The 21,076-nt window shown below is 39.9% G+C and overlaps 1 protein-coding gene across 7 annotated transcripts in view; it reads left to right on the forward strand.

Moving 5' to 3' along the window:
- PRICKLE2 (prickle planar cell polarity protein 2) overlaps positions 1 to 9,715 on the forward strand; it is a 362,678-nt gene extending 352,963 nt beyond the window's left edge. For all 7 annotated transcript variants that reach the window (XM_034440643.3, XM_034440647.3, XM_034440646.3 and 4 more), the window contains one exon: positions 7,015 to 9,715. In XM_034440643.3, coding sequence (XP_034296534.2) covers positions 7,015 to 7,883 — 869 coding nt within the window. In that variant the 3' untranslated portion in view covers positions 7,884 to 9,715. The remainder of the gene's footprint in view (positions 1 to 7,014) is intronic.
- The last annotated feature ends 11,361 nt before the right edge of the window (positions 9,716 to 21,076 follow it).

A 21,076-nucleotide genomic window follows, 5' to 3' on the forward strand; every position in this document is an offset into this window, starting at 1 on the left:
GGATCAATTTTTGTTCATTTCTTTATTATACGTTTTGAAAGAACATAAGAGGACAGGAGGTGGAAATAAGAAAATCAGATGCACATAGAAAAAGGTGAGATAAGCAACAAATCTGAAAGATAATAAAGCTAAGATATTCCAATATGTCATTTGATGCTTATGGCATTATGAGATCTTTCATATCCATTTTCTGTCAAAATCCACTGATATTCAAGGATAGATACTGCTGGAACAGAAAAATCGCAGTATATCAGGTGGTGATTATCGGTCTCCTTAGAGAGGAGATGAACTTGCCTATCAAGATGGACCCAGAATGTTCCCTAGAGAATTTGCTTCATCCAGAAACTAAGAAAAGAAACACAGCCTAATTCTAGCCATATAGGGGCATTAGAAGTTGAATAAGGGAAACATGTTATGGCTTTTAGAAATTCTGATTGATGAATCTGATTTATAGGAGGTTTGAAATGTTCTTGGTAAATACACAACCGAGCACCCTACAGCATCAAGCTCAGAACTTTAGCTTTAAATAATTTAATTGCTGCTGGGACATAGTTATTACCAAGTTGACTTGCACATCAGTAATCAGAAGGGATGATCTTTAAACTCTTATTTAAGATCACTGGATTGGCTGGTCCAGCAGGTGGAAGATTGAATGTAAACACTTAAGTACTTACAGGTTTTAGCCCACTCAATAAGTCTCCCATTGATATTCCAACTAATTAGAGATTTAAAGTGCTTTCGTGAGAGCACTAAACCTTCATTTTAGAGTAAATGGTATTCCTTAGAGCAATATGGTATTAATGCTTTAAGGCATCAGTGCATACCCACATGAGTTATAGATGGAATGGCTATGTCATTGGTCTATATAGGAGAATAGAGACAAAGTGAAAGGCAAAAGATGGAATTCTGGGTTAGCAAAAGCCCCAACAATATCATTGATGTACAAATGAAATAGTTTTTTGCTGTGGAATTAAGAAGAAAAACTAAACATGGACAGATATACCACATTCAGCCTTAAGTTAACCATTATTGTTCCTTACATTCCTTGTTTCATCTGACATGAGATCATGAACTTTATAACGTTAATGGGCTCGCCACTGTCAGCCATTCAGTCATTTAATTAATTTAATTAATATGTGCTATTTGCAACAATTTCCAAATTGAATATATGTGTCCTCAGTATGGGCTTAGTGGCTATGCTTCAGAAAAAGCTTTATTACAATCAGGTGAAATTTGATTTTTTTAAAAAAAATTGCTTACTTTTTATTAGCACGAAGTATATGTATTTTTCTTCAAAAGAATGGGAGCTACAAATCGTAAATACTGAGAGAGAAAATCTGTCAACATTGATGAAACTGGCGAGATTAGAAAGAAAATACTCGCAGTGCTGTATGCAGCTTGCGAACCATAAGATGAAACCATGGAAAGCTCATTGTTTCCAATGGATTGTTCAAACAGGGATATTTCTTGTGAAGTTATAAAATGAAATAGCTACGGGTTTTTGTTTTCCACTATTAATGATTGAACAGCATAGAGTACAAATACAAGGTATATGTCATATTTTCATTACATGAAATGTTTGAAATACCTTGAATTCTTCCCCACTCTCTTAAAATTACCTGACAGATTGAAAGAAATGACTATTACTACCGTCAGATATATCATTTTATTATTAGATCTCTCCTTTTTTTCATATTACATCTGACGAAAAGTTATACATGATCCTACTTGAGCTAAAACCGGGTACAGACAATTTTATTTCTGCTCTCAATTCCCACAGGAAAAATATTTTATGAGGTATTTTTTTACCTCATTTATCTAATATTGAATACTTTGTTCTTCTTTGGTTTATAAGTATTCTCAGGTCTGTTCTCCAGCGCTGAAACTCAAAGATGTCCATTTGTCCTGTTTCTGTTGGTCCAGTTCTCAAAATGATTTTATAGCTGGGAAACTGGGGCTTTGGTACCTTTGTCATCAATATCACATTTTTCCATTTTAATATTTTGACTGACTTGATTATCCCATTCTCTCTCTCTCATACAGTATTTCAGATATTTGTTTAGTTAATGGCTTGATCACTATTTCTGTGAATTTTTGAGCCTTGGAAAATAATAACCTGTTATTACTTAAATTCTGACTATTTTCATTGGATTGATATTTCCTATCGAGGTGATCTTAGTATGTGCTTTAATATTAAATATCAAATTATTTGCACTCAGAATGGTGTTATACGCATACGTCTGATTGACAGTGTTTCTCCTGGCAATTTTAGTTCCAATTTTTATTTCTTTTGAGTATCCATTTCTACAATTTTGATGTCACTCAGTTCTAAAAAGGCTCTAAGTGGCGGACAAATGATGCAAAATAATAAGTCTTAAAAGAAACAAAAAATAATTGTCTCCTAACCAGTAATAATCCATGAAAAGGGCCTTTGCTCACTTTCCCAATTTTGAACTATTTTGTTGTGCTGGTTTCTTGTCTAACTGTTGCTTCCTGGCCATCATTCAGATTCATCAATAAGCAGATAAGTTGCCTTAACATATAGAAGTTGCCTTGTATAATTCACCATGATCTACACAATAAATACAAAAATTAATAGAGCTAACTAGTCTAATGGTTAAGGTATCAGGCTAGAAAGCGGGATATCGTGAGTTCTAGTCCCACCTTAGGCAAAAAAAAAAACTGTCTGGGTGATTTTGGACCAATTACTCACCTCACAGGGTTGTTGTTATGGGGAAAAGAGGAGGAAGAACGTTTGTTGGATATGTTTGCTGCCTTCTGTATCCATCAATTGTGTTTTTAGGTATTGCTGAAGTCTGGAAGGAAAAACTGGAGAATTCTCTTAGCATATGAAATAATGCAACTGAATGGTAGTTTTATGATTAGAATACTATATTTAGCCAAGGGTGATTAGACACACAAGAAATGTGTCTTGGGTACAGAAGCTCTCAGTGTACATGCAAAGCAACAGAGTAATAATAATCATAATATGATACCAATAAGAGGGGGTAGTAGTAGAGAAGATGGGAAGGATAAATACTACAACCGTACATCATATACTTAGACATAGAACAATACTCAGTGGAAGGCAGGCTGGTTATAATTGCTTTTTCTGCAGTTCTAAGTATCAGTTGGAGTCTGTATCTATCCTGTTTGGCTGCTGTACCAAACCAGACTATTATCGAAGTACAGATGAGAGACTCAATAATTCCTCTGTAGATCTGGGTCAAAAGCTCCCGGGGCTGTTTGAATTTCCTAAGTTGACACAGGAAGAACATTCTTTGTTGTACCTTTTTAATGATGGTTTAATGATGGTTAGGTGTTCATTTCAAACCCTGGGAGATTATAGAACCCAATAATTTTTTGGTTCATGATAAAGATTCTTTGTCACTTTTGGGGGGAACTGGAAAAGACCCCAAAGATGCTTTTTAAAAAAAAAAAAAATTTAAGAAGGCAACTGGCCTTCCTTTTTTTTTTTTTCTTTGAAGATGTTTTGCTTCTTCAGCTCTGACTGGATGGTGGGGAATGGAAGGATAAGATTCAAAGCTTTTGAGGTGAAGAAGCGTCTTGGATGAGAAGCGAAACGTCTTCAAAGAAAGTCCAGTCGCCTCCCAAAAGCATCTTTGAGACAACGATGACCTGGATGATTGAGAATCTCCATAGACATTTACTAGAAAAGAAATGGATATTTCTAGACCTTAGCTCACTTCTTTGCTTTTCCATACCTACAATGGATTGGATAAACAACCACGGTGTTCACTTTATGAGTACAGCATTTGCTTTATGACTGCTGCAAAAAAAGGTCATAAAATGGGCCATGGATATATGGTGATCTGCTTAACAACTATTATATTTTTATAACCGAAATTGCAGACTCTATTATGGTTGTAAGTCGAGGTCTATCTGTAAATGAAAGCGCTAAAAATATATATTAGAAAATATGAATTGATGCCATCTAGATTATTGGTTAGAGAATATAGTAGAGAACAGGAAGGCCTGGAGGAACATTGTCCATGGGGTCACGATGGGTCGGACATGACTTCGCAACTAACAAGAACAACAAAATTATTGGCAGTAATCAATTCAATTCCTAAAGATAGGATTTGGGAAAAGCTGGCAGTGCCTTCGGTTGATTAAAAACTATTTACTTTTGATGATGACATTTCATGAAAGCATTTCAGAACAAGTGAGATTTCCCCCCAGGATGTCTCCTTATGCCAGTCCTTACCCAGAAGGACGTGAAGCAAACTTCACACTACCTTCTTTTCTTTTTAGGATTGACATTAATATAAATTTATATTATCCAGAATTGGCTAATAAATCTGTTTCAAATTATTTTTATATTTATTTTGGATAGTAAAACATGCAAGTAGGTTTAAGGCAGCGTGTTCAAGCTTTGGTCTTGTACTCTGGAAAAAGTATCCCATTATTCTTTTTTTTAGAACTGTACTCTTTGGTAGGGAAAGCTTGCCAACCTTATCCGCCAATGGAAAATAAATAACAACAGTTTAGGGCAAACTAAGGCCTTTAAGTATCTGTGAATTATTTTTCAACCCTCTGCTGCCTGGAAAGAATAAATAAAAGCTGTTGCAGATAAGACTGTCGATGTGATTTAGCATTTTGCTTTTAGCATAAATGATAATTATATACTCACTGCTTTAAATATCTGTAAAACTGGAGTGATTCCCCTTTTGTTTTCATAAAAACATTTATAAAAACTCAAATTTTCACAAACAGTCCAATCCAAATGTTTAAGCTCGATACATTCTGAGGAACCTCAAATATAAAACTCAATAGGTTAGGAATCCTGACTACTTCATTTAAGGGGCTTTTAAGGTACTCTTGACACCTTAGATTTTGGTTTAAATGGATGCTTAAGGAAAAATTTCCCTTGATTCTTTTACAGTTTTCAGTCATTCTGGGGGGGTGGAGGGGGAAAAGAAGCAGTTTTCAATTCTTGACTACTGCAGTCTTACAACCCGGTATTTGGTTCCATTGGGTTCAGGAGAGCCAATATAAAGTTAAAAGAGAAGACACCGATTTTAAAAGCGATTGAAGCTTAGTCCCTATGGGAGTAATTTGGGGTTGAAGACCATTGCCTTTCTAATTTGGATTGGCATTTCTTCCTCCTAAACTGTCTTGGCAGGTCTGATGAAGAGAAAGCTTGCCATCAGAGTATCTGCAGAAATATCTAAAAATATGGCTAATTTTACTAATTGGTACTTATTTATCTACTCACATTTGCATGCTGTCAAACTGCTAGCTTGGCAGGAGCTGCAGCAAGGAACGGGAGCTCACCCCATCGCGTGGGTGAACTCCTGTTACTTGAACCTGGGCTGCTAGCTCCCAGTCAACAAACTCAACATTTTAACTGCTTAGCCACTCTACGTTCTTCTGACATGGTCAGAATTAATTGTTTTCCACATATCTTCGGGAATTTCAAAAAAAAAATTTAAATAAAGGTTTTTTGTACTCTGCCTCTCTTTCTTCTTGACAGCTCATCTTTGACCATAACTCAAAATTCAATCCAGATTGCAGTAAGTTCATGTGAAAGTAAGAATTCATAGGATGAATGATACTGCCCATACAGCATAGGATGGTAGTTTCAAGTTACTTCCCAATAGATGATTGGGATAGAATCATTTGTTGGAAACAATAGAATCTGGAATAAGCTTTGGAGAAAAACGATGTAATGTTCTGCAATATATCTTTCTCCCATACTGCAATCTGGAGAAAGTTATAAATATAGATATAATTATATTTTGTTAGTTGACAAGAGGGATGGGTGAGAATAAAACAATACAGAAAAAGTGAGCCATGTGGAGAACCAAGAATAGATAAAAATGGTGATAGTTTGGTCAGCATCTTTTTAGAAAAAAGTTTGTTATGAATATGGACTTTTAAGCATATATTTTTGATGGAAAGGGATGAACATAAAACCCTGATTGATTTGATTGAATATTTTGAAGGTTTTTGGGAGAATTGGTGAAGGTTTAACGGTACTGTTGGAAGAGAATAGCTCAGGGTCCTTGGTGCTCTCTGAGCTTAGTTGTTTCCTTGCAGACATTTCATTACCAAACTATATAACATCAGTGTTAGAAGGAAGTGGGGTTTGCTCTCTTGATATAAGGGTAATGAGAGGTTCATAATGTGGGCAGAGGCAATGTGAACCTAGAAGAAAAGGAAAGTAGTAAAAGAAACAAGAGTAAAAGTAGAAAGATTGCAAGAAGAGAAAGTATTATACCTGTATGGAAAAGATAGAAAAGTATAGAAAAGTAGGATAGGGAAATGAATGAGAAATGGATGTAAGGAAACAAAATTGCATGGAACAGAATGAAAAGAACTATTTTATGAAGCACCACAGTTATATGTAGAGTTATACTAATGGAACATGAAAATGGACCTGGTGGAATAATAAAAGAAGCTTTGGATAGGAAAAATAATCAGGCTAGAAAGTGGGAGACTATGAGTTCTAATACCATTTTAGGCTCAAAGACAGGTGTGACTTTGGCCCAGTCACTCTCTCAGCCCTAGGAAGGAGGCAATAACAAATTATTTCTCAAAACTTTTGCCAATAAAACAGCAGAGACTTGTCCAGGCAAATTACCAGGAGCTAAAAAAAAAACCCTGACTTGAAAGCAATATAGGTAAATATAGATATACAGAGAGATAAAGTGAATTGGCAAGACTCTAATATAAGAGAACAAAAGTCTATTTCTAATGCAGAAGTTAGAATTTCAATTGAAAGGTTGATTAAAGTTGCACTCTAGAACATCTAAATTTAAATTGCTTTATTACCATCATTATCATCACCTAGCACTTAGATCTTAGTTAATAAATCAAAAGAATATGAAGTTATGCTGGATATCACAGATACCTAAAAAATACAAAGAGTTACGGGAATTGCCACTGCATTATCATTTAAAATTTTAAACCCATCAAAGCTTCAATAATAGTTTTAAAACTAACTGAGCCATGTGAATAAGAATCTTTCTCTCTCTCTCTTTTGAAAAGGTCTGTCTGCAGATGGTGGTGCCAAGCGACAAGAACATCTGTCCCGATTCTCCATGCCAGATCTAAGCAAAGATTCGGGAATGAACGTCTCAGAGAAGATGAGTAACATGGGAACCCTCAATTCTTCTGTACAGTTTAGAAGTGCCGAATCTGTCCGCAGCCTAATTTCTGTTCAGCAGTACCAAGATGTAGAAGCCAACCTACACAATCTTGCCAATCCCATTGGATACAGGGACACCTCATCTCACGGAAGGATGCACCAGAGCTTTGATTATGAAGGCGGGATGGCAGGTAACAAATTGCCTGGACAAGACAATATCAGACATCCCCCAATGAGCGAACGCACACCCAGACGAACTAACATCCGAGAGGATGATCGGCGTTATCGCCCACACAGGCCCCGACGGTCCAGGCGTTCCCGCTCCGATAATGCTCTTCATCTCACTAGTGAACAAAACTATAAGTTGAAAGAGAGGCCCTCTCTGCGAGCCAGAGAGGACTACGACCAGTTTTTGCAGCAAAGAAGTTGCCGGGAGACCATGGAGCAGAACACCCGGAGAAACCTGTACGGTCAGTGTCCGAGGACCGTCTCAGACCTGGCTTTGCAAAATCACTTTGGCGAGAGATGGGGACCCTACTTTGCTGAATACGACTGGTGTTCCACGTGCTCCTCCTCCTCCGAATCTGACAATGAAGGCTACTTCCTTGGAGAACCGATTCCGCAACCAAGCCGACTCCAATACGTCACCAATGAAGATCTTCTTCACAAATATGGCTCGTACAGCATGCCTAAGTCTTCTACACTGGGTGGTCGAGGACAGTTACACAGCCGAAAAAGGCAAAAGAGTAAAAACTGTATCATAGCGTAGCCGCGTGACCCAAGCACAGTGTTAGAGAATGTAATTATTTCATCAACTTGCACTGCTGTAGGTTTTCAAGCGCTTTTTATTGTAACAAAACAATCCAGGCAAAACAGGGAGCTGTTAAGAAGAGGTCATAGACAAAAGGTCTATAAATAGTCATAATTGTTGGCATGGTGAATATATTTTGCACATTTAATTTGGGGGAGGAAGGGAGGGAGGGATAAAATTTATTTTAGCATGTTATAGTTACAAATTTACCTCCTTCCCATAAGTAGCTGCCATCCATTTAATACCCCGTTCACCCATATGTTTTTAGTTGACGTTGTTTTCTGTAATGAGCTGTTAGCTACTCGTTTAATCTCTTCTTCTTTTTTTCTTTCTTTCTTTATCTTGGCTTTTTATTTTCACCGCCTGTCTAAGGGGGCCATTTTCCCCACCAGATTGCAAAGAAGCGGATGTTAATTCCCGCATTCGTTCAGTCAATGAGAGTTTGGAGAAAATACTTTCGTATTTGGTAATGTCAGAAGAATGTCCTCATAGGAGTCACTGGGATACCCAGGGACATCTATTGTGGTTTTTGGACAGAGCTAAACAAAGATTGTTTCAGAACCCTTGATCTTTTTTTGCCATTGCATTCCTTCAGGATCAGTAGAATTTTTTTCTCCCTGCTTAAAAGTATGTCATCTTTTTTTTTTCTTTTTTTAATTCCTGAATTCTCAGGCTTGCAGGTTACTATTGGTCCATATCACAAACACAAAGTAGGAAATGATGATTGTTGGTTTGTTGGTTTTTTTAAATAGAAGCATACAGATACATTTACGCACACCATTAAGTGTAAAAGTTAAAAGACCCGGGTCTGAAAAGAAAGTTTACATCTCTTTAGAAAGGGGAAAGTCACTAAAATTTCAACTTTTTTTGGGTGGGTGGGTCGGGGAGGGTTACAACCAAAAGAATTGTAAATGGTTCTGTAGTGTCAGCATGAGCTTGTTTTGAGTATAGAATTGTTTACTGGTGCTCTGGTTTCCTGGCATATGTTAACTGCTGTTCATTACCAAGAGGTATCTTTTTTTCTGAAAGTCTTAATACAATGAATACATCCTAATCATATTACACTTAGGTTCTACCCTTGAAGGACCCATACTCGGGGTAGAACGGACTTCATTCTTTGGAAGTAGAAGAACACAACAATAGCTTCAACATTGGGTAGTTATATATATAGGGCTCACAATGTATTGTGTAGTACGGTGGACGTGAGGTTTCTCTCTCTCTCTCTCACTCTCTCTTTGTGCTTTAAATAATTGGGAGACTGACATCAAGACGTGTTCTTTATTGTTTCCAGACAAATGCAGTCAGAAAGAAGGAAATACGTTTCTGTTATTGTATATTTTTATTATAGGGTTGTAAAACGGGTTTTAGTAGATTCCGAGGTAAGTCAGATCTGGACAGCTGACGATACCTGTAATGTGGGTTCTCCAGAGAATGTAAAGACTCTGTTAATACAAACGTCTATTGAACAGATGGCAAACTACAAACTTGAGTGCGAGTGGGATTTTCAAAAGCAATGTGAGGGTCCCAGGAGCTTCAGCTGGACTTCAGAAGCAGAGGCTTTGGGCCCAATCCACCCGCGCCACTGGCAGACAAGCCCTGATGCAGTATTACTCCAACCGCGAGGGACAGTCAAGATTGTGATTTGGAACGCGATGACTGGGAAGGGAATCTCAGATGATGATGATGATGATAATGTATCCGTAACACAGCTAGCAATCTTTTGTTGTGTGAAAGGAGAATGTGATGATGATTTTTTTCCCCAAAAAAATAAAAAAGAAGGAAAAAGAAAAGAGCTGTGGTGATGTGTAAAAGCAAAAAAAGTCCAAGCTTCAATGAATGTCTACAATAATGGCCCCAATAGAAACTGAGTCCAGGGGTGAAATCCAGCAGGTTCTGACAGGTTCTGGAGAACTGGTAGCGGAAATTTTGAGCAGTGCGGAGAATCGGCAAATACCACCTCTAGCTGGCCCAGAGTGGGGTGGGAATAGAGATTTTGCAATATCCTTCCCCCTGGAGTGGGGTGGGAATGGAGATTTTGCAGTATCCTTTCCCTGCCACGCCCACCATGCCCACCAAGCCATGCTGAGAGAACCGATAGTAAAAAAAATTGGATTTCACCACTGACTGAGTCCCTCTTTGTTAAAATAGATCAGGCGGTGTCATGTGACGTATCAGGACTTTTTTCCCCTTCACTAAACCAGGCAGGGGCGGGGCCAGCACGTGACACATCCGGGCCGCGAGTTTGACACCCCTGAAATAGATTTTATTTTATGGTGGTCTCATCAGGGTTTACGTTATTACATTTATTTTTCTTCAATCTGTGATATTTTATGGTCGTCTCTATTCACAGAGATGGAATTTCTATTGCATTTCATTATAAGGGGCACTCAAGCCATGGGAGGGATGGAAGGAGATAAATAGATAGGCAGATAATGGATGGAAAGATAGGCAGAAGGACAGATGGACAATAGAAATAAAAACGCATGTTCTACTCCTCATATGAATTATTTCAGAGTCATGCAACTTCTCATTGGTTTAAATTCAAATAAAACCAATAATCTGGAAAATATTATAGGGTTAGTTATGTAGAGTAACATTTAGAACCTTAGAAACAATTCTATGGTTTCTCTTATTACACAATTTTATATTATTATATTATAAAATATGTAATACATAAAACTATTATACAATTTTTAAAAATTAGGATCTATGAGTAAGCCGATATCACCATCACGCTAAATCACAAGACATGATTCACAAACCACAATGTCTTGTTTTTGCACATTGCAATAAGACAGCATCAAAAAAACAACATTGTAGCACAGTTTGTCATGAGGATCCAGGAAATGGCTGAATTCAGATATTTATCTTCGCTGTGGTGAGTGCTGCATCAAAATTCAAGGTGACCTCTCTCTCCTCTCCTTTGCATACAAGAAATAGGAAGTTCCTATCTGGAATTTAGAAGAAATCAGGGTTTGCCTTTTTCCCAAATGTGGACAATAGACCAACTTAACAAACTATAAACAAACCAAGTATGGTCACCTAGTTTGTAAGTGAGAATCACTTGTTATTAAGAAAAAGAAACAGACTATAAGAACAGTGGTGAGTTGTTGCGGTGTACACTACATATCACATGGTGGGATAACTTCTGAATGCAGATGATGAAAAACTAGGAAGTTTATTGATTTGACCATGAAAACCACATATATCTCATGAGAAGAGTGATGGTAAGTATAAAGTAAGCAGAATGGTATAATTAAATTTATGAAAAAAGTATTTTGGTGGCCTGGGATTGTGTTTGAGGAAGAACAGCAAAACCTCAGCAGGCACAGCCATAACAATAACAAAAGTGGAAATTTTCCAGGTGCTCTCCTAGACAAGATTTTTAAAGGATGGATGGATGGATAAATTAATTAATTAATATGCTGCCTATCTCATAATCAAGTGACTCCGGATAGCTGGTTCAACCAATTCTGCTTACATGGATTTTTTTTTTTTAAAGTGCCTTCTTTTTCAATCATGCCACTGATTTCTGGTAATCACAATGAAGGTATCTCCTGGACATACATGAAATTTGGAGTTTATTGTGATTTGGGGACTACAAGTTCTCACTTCATTTTTCATGATGTGATTTAATCATTTCTGTTCTTGGACGTTTATCAAATCCTAGTGAAATGAACCACATATTAAACAACTAAAGGAAACATTCATATTATACATTGGACTCTCATTCATAACCAGTTTAGTGTAGTGGTTAAAGTGCCAGCCTAGAAGCCAGGAAATGGTGAGTTGTAGTACCCGATTGGGCATGAAAGCCAACTGGGTGACTTTGGGCCAGTCGCTTTGTCTCAACCCAGCTTAACTCACAATTTGTGAGTCAAGTTGGGTTAAGTGAGTTATTTGTGTGGAAAATAGGAGTTAAGTGAGTTATTTGTGTGGAAAACAGGAGGAAAGAATATTAGGTATGTTGACGGGCTTCAATTACCTATAAAATAATAAAGACAAGATAAAAATAAATATTTATCAATGAACTATATATTCAAAATGTACATATTAAACAATATTGTCAAGGGTAAAATTTTAAATACCCCTGTTAAGAATATGGTCAAGTATTATGCACTTGAGGTTACTTTAAATGTCCATTTTAATACAAGACATTTTGATGCACTTTATCAAGAAACTATTGTTGTCAAAATCAAAATCCCCCCCCCCAAATTCATACCCATTTACTTGAGAATAAGACCCCTGAACTGCATGGGTTGAACCTCTAGCAAAGTAAGTGTAGCAATGCATTGTAAATCATCTTTTACACAGCTTTAGTAAGCCACAAGGAGTGGCTTGTATTTTGAAGATGTATGCATATGACCTAACTGATCGTCTATAATTGTCAATAATTACGCTTAATTACTTCTGAAAATTATAGCTAGAGGACAGGCTGTTAATTGACGTTAATCAAAATGTTCCAGGGAGATTCGGAGATGAATTCTTATGGAGGATTTTGGCACCGCATCAAGAGGAAGAAAAATAAAAGCAGGAGTTTGAAATATGGGGACTCTGGTGTGTTAAGTACCTTTCACACAAGCCCAGACAGCAGGTTAAGAGAATTCAGCTTTCTCAAGATGCTGTTCTGGGATGAACCAATTTAACCCTTGACCTGAATTAACTAACAAAATCTGCCTTCATCCTTTGACATGCAGACAGATCCATGGTGCTATCCTCTATCCAGGTAAGTAACGTTATGCAAAGCAGAGAAAAGGAATAAATAATAAAATCTGGAAACAATGGAGGATAAGAAAGGGAAATTAATATAACTAAGTCTAGTTTTCTGCATTGACAGTAGCTTTCCATACCTTTCTGGTCTGACACACCATTCATTCTTTCCACCACTTCATACTTTACATTTATACTTTCTTTTTCCCTTGTAAATTCCCTTTTTTTTTCAAAGTATCTCCTCCTCTCCACTGAGTCTTCTCGTTTCTCTCAAACTACTCACTCTATGTATTTGTTTTGCAATTTCATCCTCATTCATTCTTTTTAAATGGCCAACCCATCTTAATGTGCTTCTTTCATCCTCTTCATATATTTTTGCAATCAATCCCCATTTATCCTTCAGCCTATCTCTACATATGCCAATACTTAAGCAATCCTTTCCTGTTGCATTCAACTTTTTTTTTTATCCTGACACTCTAAATCTCACTTCCACTTATCCAAATGGGCAGAAGTCTGCTCTGATACATATATTTTCCATTCTTTGCGACTTGTTCTTTTGAGACTCCCCCTTCCCAGTTATTCCACTAGTATTTATGTATCTCAAATCTTTTTATTCCACCAGTATTTATATATCTCAAAACTTTTTTATTCCACCAGTACTTATACAGCATATCTCAAACCTTTTTGACTATTTTCCCATCTGTAGTAAAGGTACATAAATCAATCAATTATACATTTTTTTTGCTTTGTTTTTACATTTATACATTAAATCATTGTTTCTTAACATTGGCAACTTGAAGATATGCAAACTTCAACTCCCAGAATTTTCCAGCAAGCTTGTTGGCTGGAGAATTCTGGGAGTTGAAGTCCACACATCTTTAAGTTGCCAAGGTTGAAAAAGACTGCATTCAATCATAATTGCTCATTCCATTTTCTGGATCAAACCCAACCACCTTGGTCTTTGAGATATTCATTCGCTCAATTAGTACCACTTTATAAAGCCTTAGAAAGACCACATCTGGAACACTGCAACCAATTTGGGTCACCACACTACAAAGAAGATGTTGAGACTTTAAAAAAAAAGTTCGGAGAAGAGCAACTAAGATGATCAAAGGCCTGGAGACTAAAACATGAAGAACAGTTGCAAGATTTGGGTGTGGCTAGTCTAGAGAAAATAAGAACTAGGGGGTGATATGATAGCAGTGTTCCGATATTTGAGGGGCTGCCACAGAGAAGAGGGGGGTAAATTATTCTCTAAAGCCCCAGAGGGCAGGACAAGAAACAATTGTTGGAAACTAAACAAGGAAAGAAGCAACCTGGAATTAAGGAGAAACTTCCTAACAGTGGGAACAATTAGACAGTGGAACAGCTTGCCTTCAGAAATTGTGGGCGCTTCATCACTGGAAGTTTTTAAGAAGAGAGTAGACAGCCACTTGTCTGAAATGGTATAGGCCAGTGATGGCTAACCTTTTTGGCATCGTGTGCCAAAAGTGGGGGGAGTGCAGGGGGTCCCACGCATGTGTGCCCACACCCTTAATTCTATGCGCCCCGCCCCCCTGTGCATGCGCGCATAACCCTCCTGCACTCCCCCTGCTTTTGTCACACAATGGCACTGTGGGCCCGGTAGGCCCATTTTTCACTCTCCCCAGGCTCCAGAGCCTTTCTAGGAGCCTGAGGAGAGTGAAAACGGCCTTCCCCACACCCCCGGAGGCCCTTCAGAGGCCGGAAACAGCATGGCCGGAGCTGAGCTTGCGTGCCCATCAATATGGCTCTGCGTGCCCACATCATGGGTATAGGCTCTCCTGCATGAGCAGGGGGCTGGACTAGAAGATCTCCAAGATCCCTTCCAGCTTTATTCTAATTTCTAAATATTCCCATCTCCGTCAATGACTCTATACACACCTTGTACAGCAATCAGCAAGCAAAGCTGTTTCAACATGGGTGTATATGTAACTTCCAGAAATCAGCATTCAACATTTATGTGGTTGCGTATAAAGAATCTAACCTTGAAGTTGGTAGCCTATGAATAATTAAACCAACTATTTTTCAGAGAGGAAGAATACTTAGCAGCGGAGGTCAAAGGCATTCCCTGCTACCAAGGTTATTTGGCTGTCCAATGTCAATGCTGGATCCAAAAACACTATCAGGCTGTAAACTTGTCCTTATTGGGGGAGGCAATTTCCCATCTGGAATAAGACTACCCCTTGAGTCCTGAAGTCAAGATTCGAGGATTTTGTACAACATTCTCTTCTCTGCACTTAATTGTTCTCCTGCATCTATTTTGAGGTATCTGAGCTGAGGAGCTGTGAATTATTACATTACTCTTGACAACTGACTCCAGAGATTTGTATGATCTTTCCCATCAGCATCATGCTGATATGAAAATAAAAGATAAAAGCAACATTTTTGCTGGGTGCCCCTCCTTCCAATTGTTCTCCAGGGGCTAAAGAACATTTTTCCCCCAATACTACTTTCTAAGAGTACTTGGAGGTAGGAACAAAATCATGACAAAGCAGTGGTGCCAATCTGCCAATTACTTCAAGATGATGTCATGCAATGGTGGGTTTCAAAAATGTTTACTATCGGTTCTGTGGGTGTGGTGTGGTGCGCGTGGTGTGGTGGGCGTGGCATGGCGTGGCTTGATGGGTGTGGCTTGGTGGGCGAGGCAGGAGAAGGATACTGTAAAATCTCCATTCCCACACCACTCCGGGGGAAGGATACTGCAAAATCCCCATTTCCTCCTGATCAGCTGGGACTTGGGAGGCAGAGAATAGATGGGGGCGGAGCCAGTCAGAATTTTTGCTATCGGTTCTCCAAACTACTCAAACTTTCCGCTACCGGTTCTCCAAAACTGGTCAGAATCTGCTGAAACCCACCTCTGATGTCATGATCAAAAGTTGCCAATAGGCCCAGACGTATCAATAAGATTATGCTCCAGGGGTGGGTTCTACTTACCTTTAATACCGGTTCGTAAATGCGCAGAAGCATTTTGATGATGTCGGGATCGGTGGGCAGAGCCTCCTGCCAGTTTTACTACCGGTTCTATAGATCCGGTGCGAACCGGGGACAACCCACCACTGCTATACTCCCTCTTTCTGTATCCTACTATAGATCTTCTTGTGGTGGGGTATAGTGCCCAGATGGAAGGAAGCTGTTGCGTCTATGCCAAGATTATGGATTTATTTCAGTTTAGGGAAGATGAATGGCCCACACTAGACTTGGGAAGTCTGTGAGTTAAAGGCTTTGTTCTGCAGCAAGACATCTAGAGAGAGAGAAAATCAAGGTAATCATCTTTCATCAATAGAGAAAAAGACACCCTACAGATAGTCACACCAACAGACTAAAACTCTTAACCATGTCTTCTGGAAATAAAACACAAAACTGAATCAAACTATATTAGATGACTGAGAGAAACATCTGAAATACAGTGTGAAATGATGGCAAAACCAGCATGAATCTGAGAGGCCCTGCCTGGATTGTTAACTTCAACTCAAATGTTTCTCAACCTTAGCAATTCTAGGTTTTGTGGAGTTCGGCTTCCAGAATTCCCCACAAGCGTGTGTTTTTTTTTTTTAATTAGATTTATATGCCGCCCTTCTCCGGAGACTCAGGGCGGCTTACAAGGCGTTAAGCAATAGCCTTCATACTTTTTGTATATTTATACAAAGTCAGCTTATTGCCCCCACAACTGGGTCCTCAATTTACCCACCTTAGAAAGGATGGAAGGCTGAGTCAACCTTGAGCCTGGGGAGATTCGAACATGCAATAATTGCAGACAGCTGAATGTTAATAACAGGCTTTTAGTCTGTTGAGCTATCCAGGCTCCTCCTGGGTGTGTGTTGCACTCCACACGTCTTAAAAGTGCTTTCTTCAAAAGGCAATTGGACTTTCTTTGTTTTTCCTTGAAGGCGTTTCACTTCTCATCCAAGAAGCTTCTTTAATTCCTTTGGGACAACCCTTTGGGAAAACCACGACCTGGATGACTGAGAAGCTCTAAAGACTAGTGATGGTGAACCTTTTAGGCACCGTGCATGCACACGCACCCCGCCCAAACTGCAATGTGCAGGTGCACACGCATGCACACCAGGGTGGTTTCTAAATTTTTTTACTACCGGTTCTGTGGGTGTGGCTTATTTTGTGGGTGTGGCTTGGGGGGGTCATGTAACTAGGTGGGCGTGGCTAGCTGGTCAGAGTCATTTCTGGAAGGTCCTCACACTTACAACCTGACTCATTTGTTTGCTTTTAACACTGATCAGCTGTAGGACAGCCCTTTGAAGCCCCGCAGCAAGAGTTTAAACAGTTTTTCTCCCTCTAGTCATCAGCTGGGACTCAGGAGACAGCAATAGATTGGGGGTGGGACCAAATAAAAGGTAAGAATAACGTGGGGGGTGGGGGGGTGGGAGGGCAGGGGGGAGAACCGGTTCGGTGATGTCATATTGTCACTGCTACCAGCTCGGCCGAACCGGACCAAACCGTGAGCAACTCACCATTGATGCACACCCCATGCATGCGCCTGCACCCCACACATGCGCCCCGCCCAAACTGCAAAGGGATCTGAAGACTAGCTGGCCGATGGGAGGCGCGCATGCATGCATGGCAGAGACCTGAAACGGAGCTGGGGCAACAGCGCACATGCCCACAGAGAGGGCTCGGTGTGCCACTCTGGCACACGTGCCATAGGTTCGCCACCACTGCTATAGACCCATATCTTAAAATTAAATAGCTAAAGAGGGATTATCCACCTGGCAACTGAAAAGAGTGGAGCAACTGTTTTCTTGATTGTTACAGCAAAAGTATCTTATGAGGGTGCTCTGTTCATCCTTGGAGTTGTCCTAAACCAGTGATGGCTAACTTTTTTGTTGTCGCGTGCCGAAAGCAACACAATGCAATGTGTGCGCAGCCCCCTGCATGGCCCCTGTCCCCCTGCGCATGTGTGCGTAACCCCCCGTAATCCCCCGTGCTCCCCGGTGGCCCATTTTGGGCCTAGTAGGCCTCCATGCAGCCTCCTGGGAGCAAAAACAGGCCTTGGGGCTGGCCGCGCTGCACCCCCCCGCACCCTGTTTTGGGCCTAGTAGGCCTCCCTGCACTTATAACCCATAGTGCATAGTGCAATGTGCACACAACCTCCCCACAGGTGCCCCACCCACTCGTGCATGTGTGCGTGAATCCCTACGCTCCCCCTGCCCCCTGCCCATGCACACGTGTCTCCCACATGCACCCCGCCCCCGCACATGCACCGCAGAGACCCAAAAATCAGCTGGCTGTCTGGAGGCGTGTGCGCATGCGCAGTGGAGCTGAGCTGTGGCAAATGCTCACGTGCCCACAGAGAGGGCTTTGCGTGCCACCTGTGGCACGCGTGCCATAGGTTCGCCATCACAGTCCTAAACCTTTATGGTAGTTGCTCAACCACCTTCCAGCTTCATCAGTCGCAATTGCTCCATATGCTACTGTGCGTTCAAGGGTCAAACAATGGAATGGGCTGAAGTGTCTGGGAGGCTTTAATATTCCTCATCTCAGCACTTCTCAGGAACCCGCTAAATTTGAGAAACGTTCAACAAAGCTGCCTGTAATCCAGTAAAATTCCCAGCTGCATGAATTGATAGCGATAGTCACAACTACCAAAAATGAATTGGTTTTCTTGGGTCTACATTCTCTATTTATACACACTGCTCATTCTCTGTACTCGGGCAAATCACAATCTGCGAACATAACAAGGCTAAGGACACATGAAGCTAAAAAAAAAAGAGTAATATTAACACAAGGTTCACCTTTTCTGAATGCTATGAAATGGGGGAGAGTTGGCAAAGCATGTTACATTCATGCTGTTAAGCCTCTACTTCAAAGAAAAGGACACCACAATGGGTAAAATAAATTGAGAAAGCAATTAACTAACCCAGCAGTTACTTATTTGAAAGTAAATAGAACTGAACTCAGATGAAACTTTTAAGTAGGTTTGTATAGAATTTTGTTCTAACACACACCCATGTCCATAGACAAACCATCAGCTTCTGGATTACTTATTGTTTTGCATTCATCCATGTTTCTCTTTCTCTTTCTCTCTCTCTCTCTCTCACCCTTCCTCGTCCCCCCTCTCTCTCCCTCGCCCCTCCTCTCTCTCCCTCCCTCTCTCTCCCTTAAAACAATAGCTTTTCCTTATATGATAGGCTTCCTGAACCTTATATTGTTTAACTTCACTAACTACAGAAAAAACATACACCAGTACTTTTGATAAATGTGTGATCCAATACCGGTAGTCCTCAACTTATGACCACAACTGAGCCCAAAATTTATGTTGCTAAGTGAGAAATTCGTTAAGTGAGTTTTGCCCCATTTTATGACTTTTCCTCCCACATTTGTTAAGTGAACCACTGCAGTTGTTAAGTTAGTAGCCCGGTTGTTAAGTATCTGGCTTCCCCATTGACTTTGCATGTCAGAAAGTTGCAAAAGGGGATCATGTGACCCCGGGACACTAACCTTCATAAATATGAGCCAGTTATCTAGCATCTGAATGTAAATCACATGACCATGGGGATGCTGTAATGGTCATCAGTGTAAAAAATGGTAATGAGTCAATTTTTTCAGTGCCGTTGTAATGTCAAACAGTCACTAAACAAACTGTTGTAAGTCGAAGACTACCTGTATTCAATAACCTGTTGTCGGATAACCGTTCTGTATCAATGAGTAAAGGAGGCCAACAGTTATTGCCTCTGAGAGAGGCAATAGCAGCTACCTCTATTTATCCATTCTCTGAGAACTGGAGAGTTCCTAGAACCGCCAGATCTGCTTCCTAAACATTGTGACCCATCAAAGAAGACATGGTGCGGCCATCATTAAACCATCCGTCCTGCTGTTGTATCCATCTGAAAATCCTATTACCTAAAAAAGATCCTGTTTCCCTCTTATGTTAAAGGTAAAGGTAAAGATTCCCCTTGCACATATATGCAAGTCGTTCCCGACTCTAGGAGGTGGTGCTCATCTCCGTTTCAAAGCCGAAGAGCCAGCGCTGTCCAAAGACGTCTCCGTGGTCATGTGGCCGGCATGACTAAATGCCAAAGTCACACGGAACCCTGTTACCTTCTCACCAAAGGTGGTCCCTATTTTTCTACTTGCATTTTTTAATGTGTTTTTGAACTGCTAGGTTGGCAGAAGCTGGGATAAGTAACGGGAGCTCACCCCGTTACGTGGCACTAGGGATTCAAACCGCTGAACTGCCGACCTTTCAATTGACAAGCTCAGCATCTTAGCCACTGAGCCACTGCATCCCTGTGTTAGGCACTGTTAGGCACCTTTTGTGTTAGGCACTGTTAAATAAGTTGAATTACACAGATTAAAAAACAGATCTGTGAACATCTAGAAACAAATAAGGCTATCACTAGTAGCCAGCACAGGTTTGTTAAAAACAGATCATGCCAAAACAATCTTATTTCATTCTTTGACAAAGGGACTAAATGAATAGACCAGTGAAATGCTGTGGACATAATATATTTAGACTTCAGCAAGGCATTTGACAAAGTAGACCACAATCTACTTCTTGGTAAGATAGAAAAATATGGGATAGACAGCATCACCACCAGATGGATTTATAATTGGCTGACAAACCGTACTCAACGAGTAGTCCTTAATGGGCCTAGGTCTACATGGAGGGAAGTAAGCAGTGGGGTACCACAAGGTTCCGTCTTAGGCCCAGTACTCTTCAATATCTTCATAAATGACTTAGACAAGGGAATAGAAGGGGAACTCATCATATTTGCAGATGACACTAAGCTGGTAGGAATAGCCAACACCACAGAAGACAAGCTCAAGATCCAAAAAGAACTTGACAGACTTGAACAATGGGCCTTAACCAACAAAATGAAATTTAATGTGGAGAAAAGCAAAGTTTTATACCTGGGCAGGAAAAACCAAAGGTACATGAACAGATTAGGCTCAAAAACAGTAACAAAGAGGGACCTTGGAGTCTAAGTGGACAATCATTTAAACATGAGTCCACAGTGTGCAGCAGCAGCCAAAAAAGCGAACACAATCCTTGGTTGTATAAACACAGACCTAGAATCAAAATCGCATGAAGTACTGCTTTATAAAGCCTTAGTAAGACTATACCTGGAATACTGCATCCAGTTTTGGTCACCACATTACAAAAAAGGTGTTGAGACTTTGGAAAAAGTGCAAAGAAGAGCAACTAAGATAATTAAAGGCATGGAGACTCAAGTATATGAAGTATATGAAGAACAGTTGCAGGATTTGTGTTTGGCTAGTCTAGAGAAAAGAAGGAGTAGGGAGGACATGATAGTAATATTCCAGTATTTGAGGGGTTGCCACAAAGACGAGGGGGTCAATTTATTTTCTAAAGCACTAGAGGGCAGGACAAGAAACAATGGATGGAAACTAATCAAGGAGAGAAACAACCTGGAATTTTTTTATTTTATTTTATTTTGATTTAT

The sequence above is a fragment of the Pantherophis guttatus genome, chromosome 2 (genome assembly GCF_059756535.1).
Source record: "Pantherophis guttatus breed Tessera chromosome 2, ASM5975653v1, whole genome shotgun sequence".
Taxonomy (NCBI): domain Eukaryota; kingdom Metazoa; phylum Chordata; class Lepidosauria; order Squamata; family Colubridae; genus Pantherophis; species Pantherophis guttatus.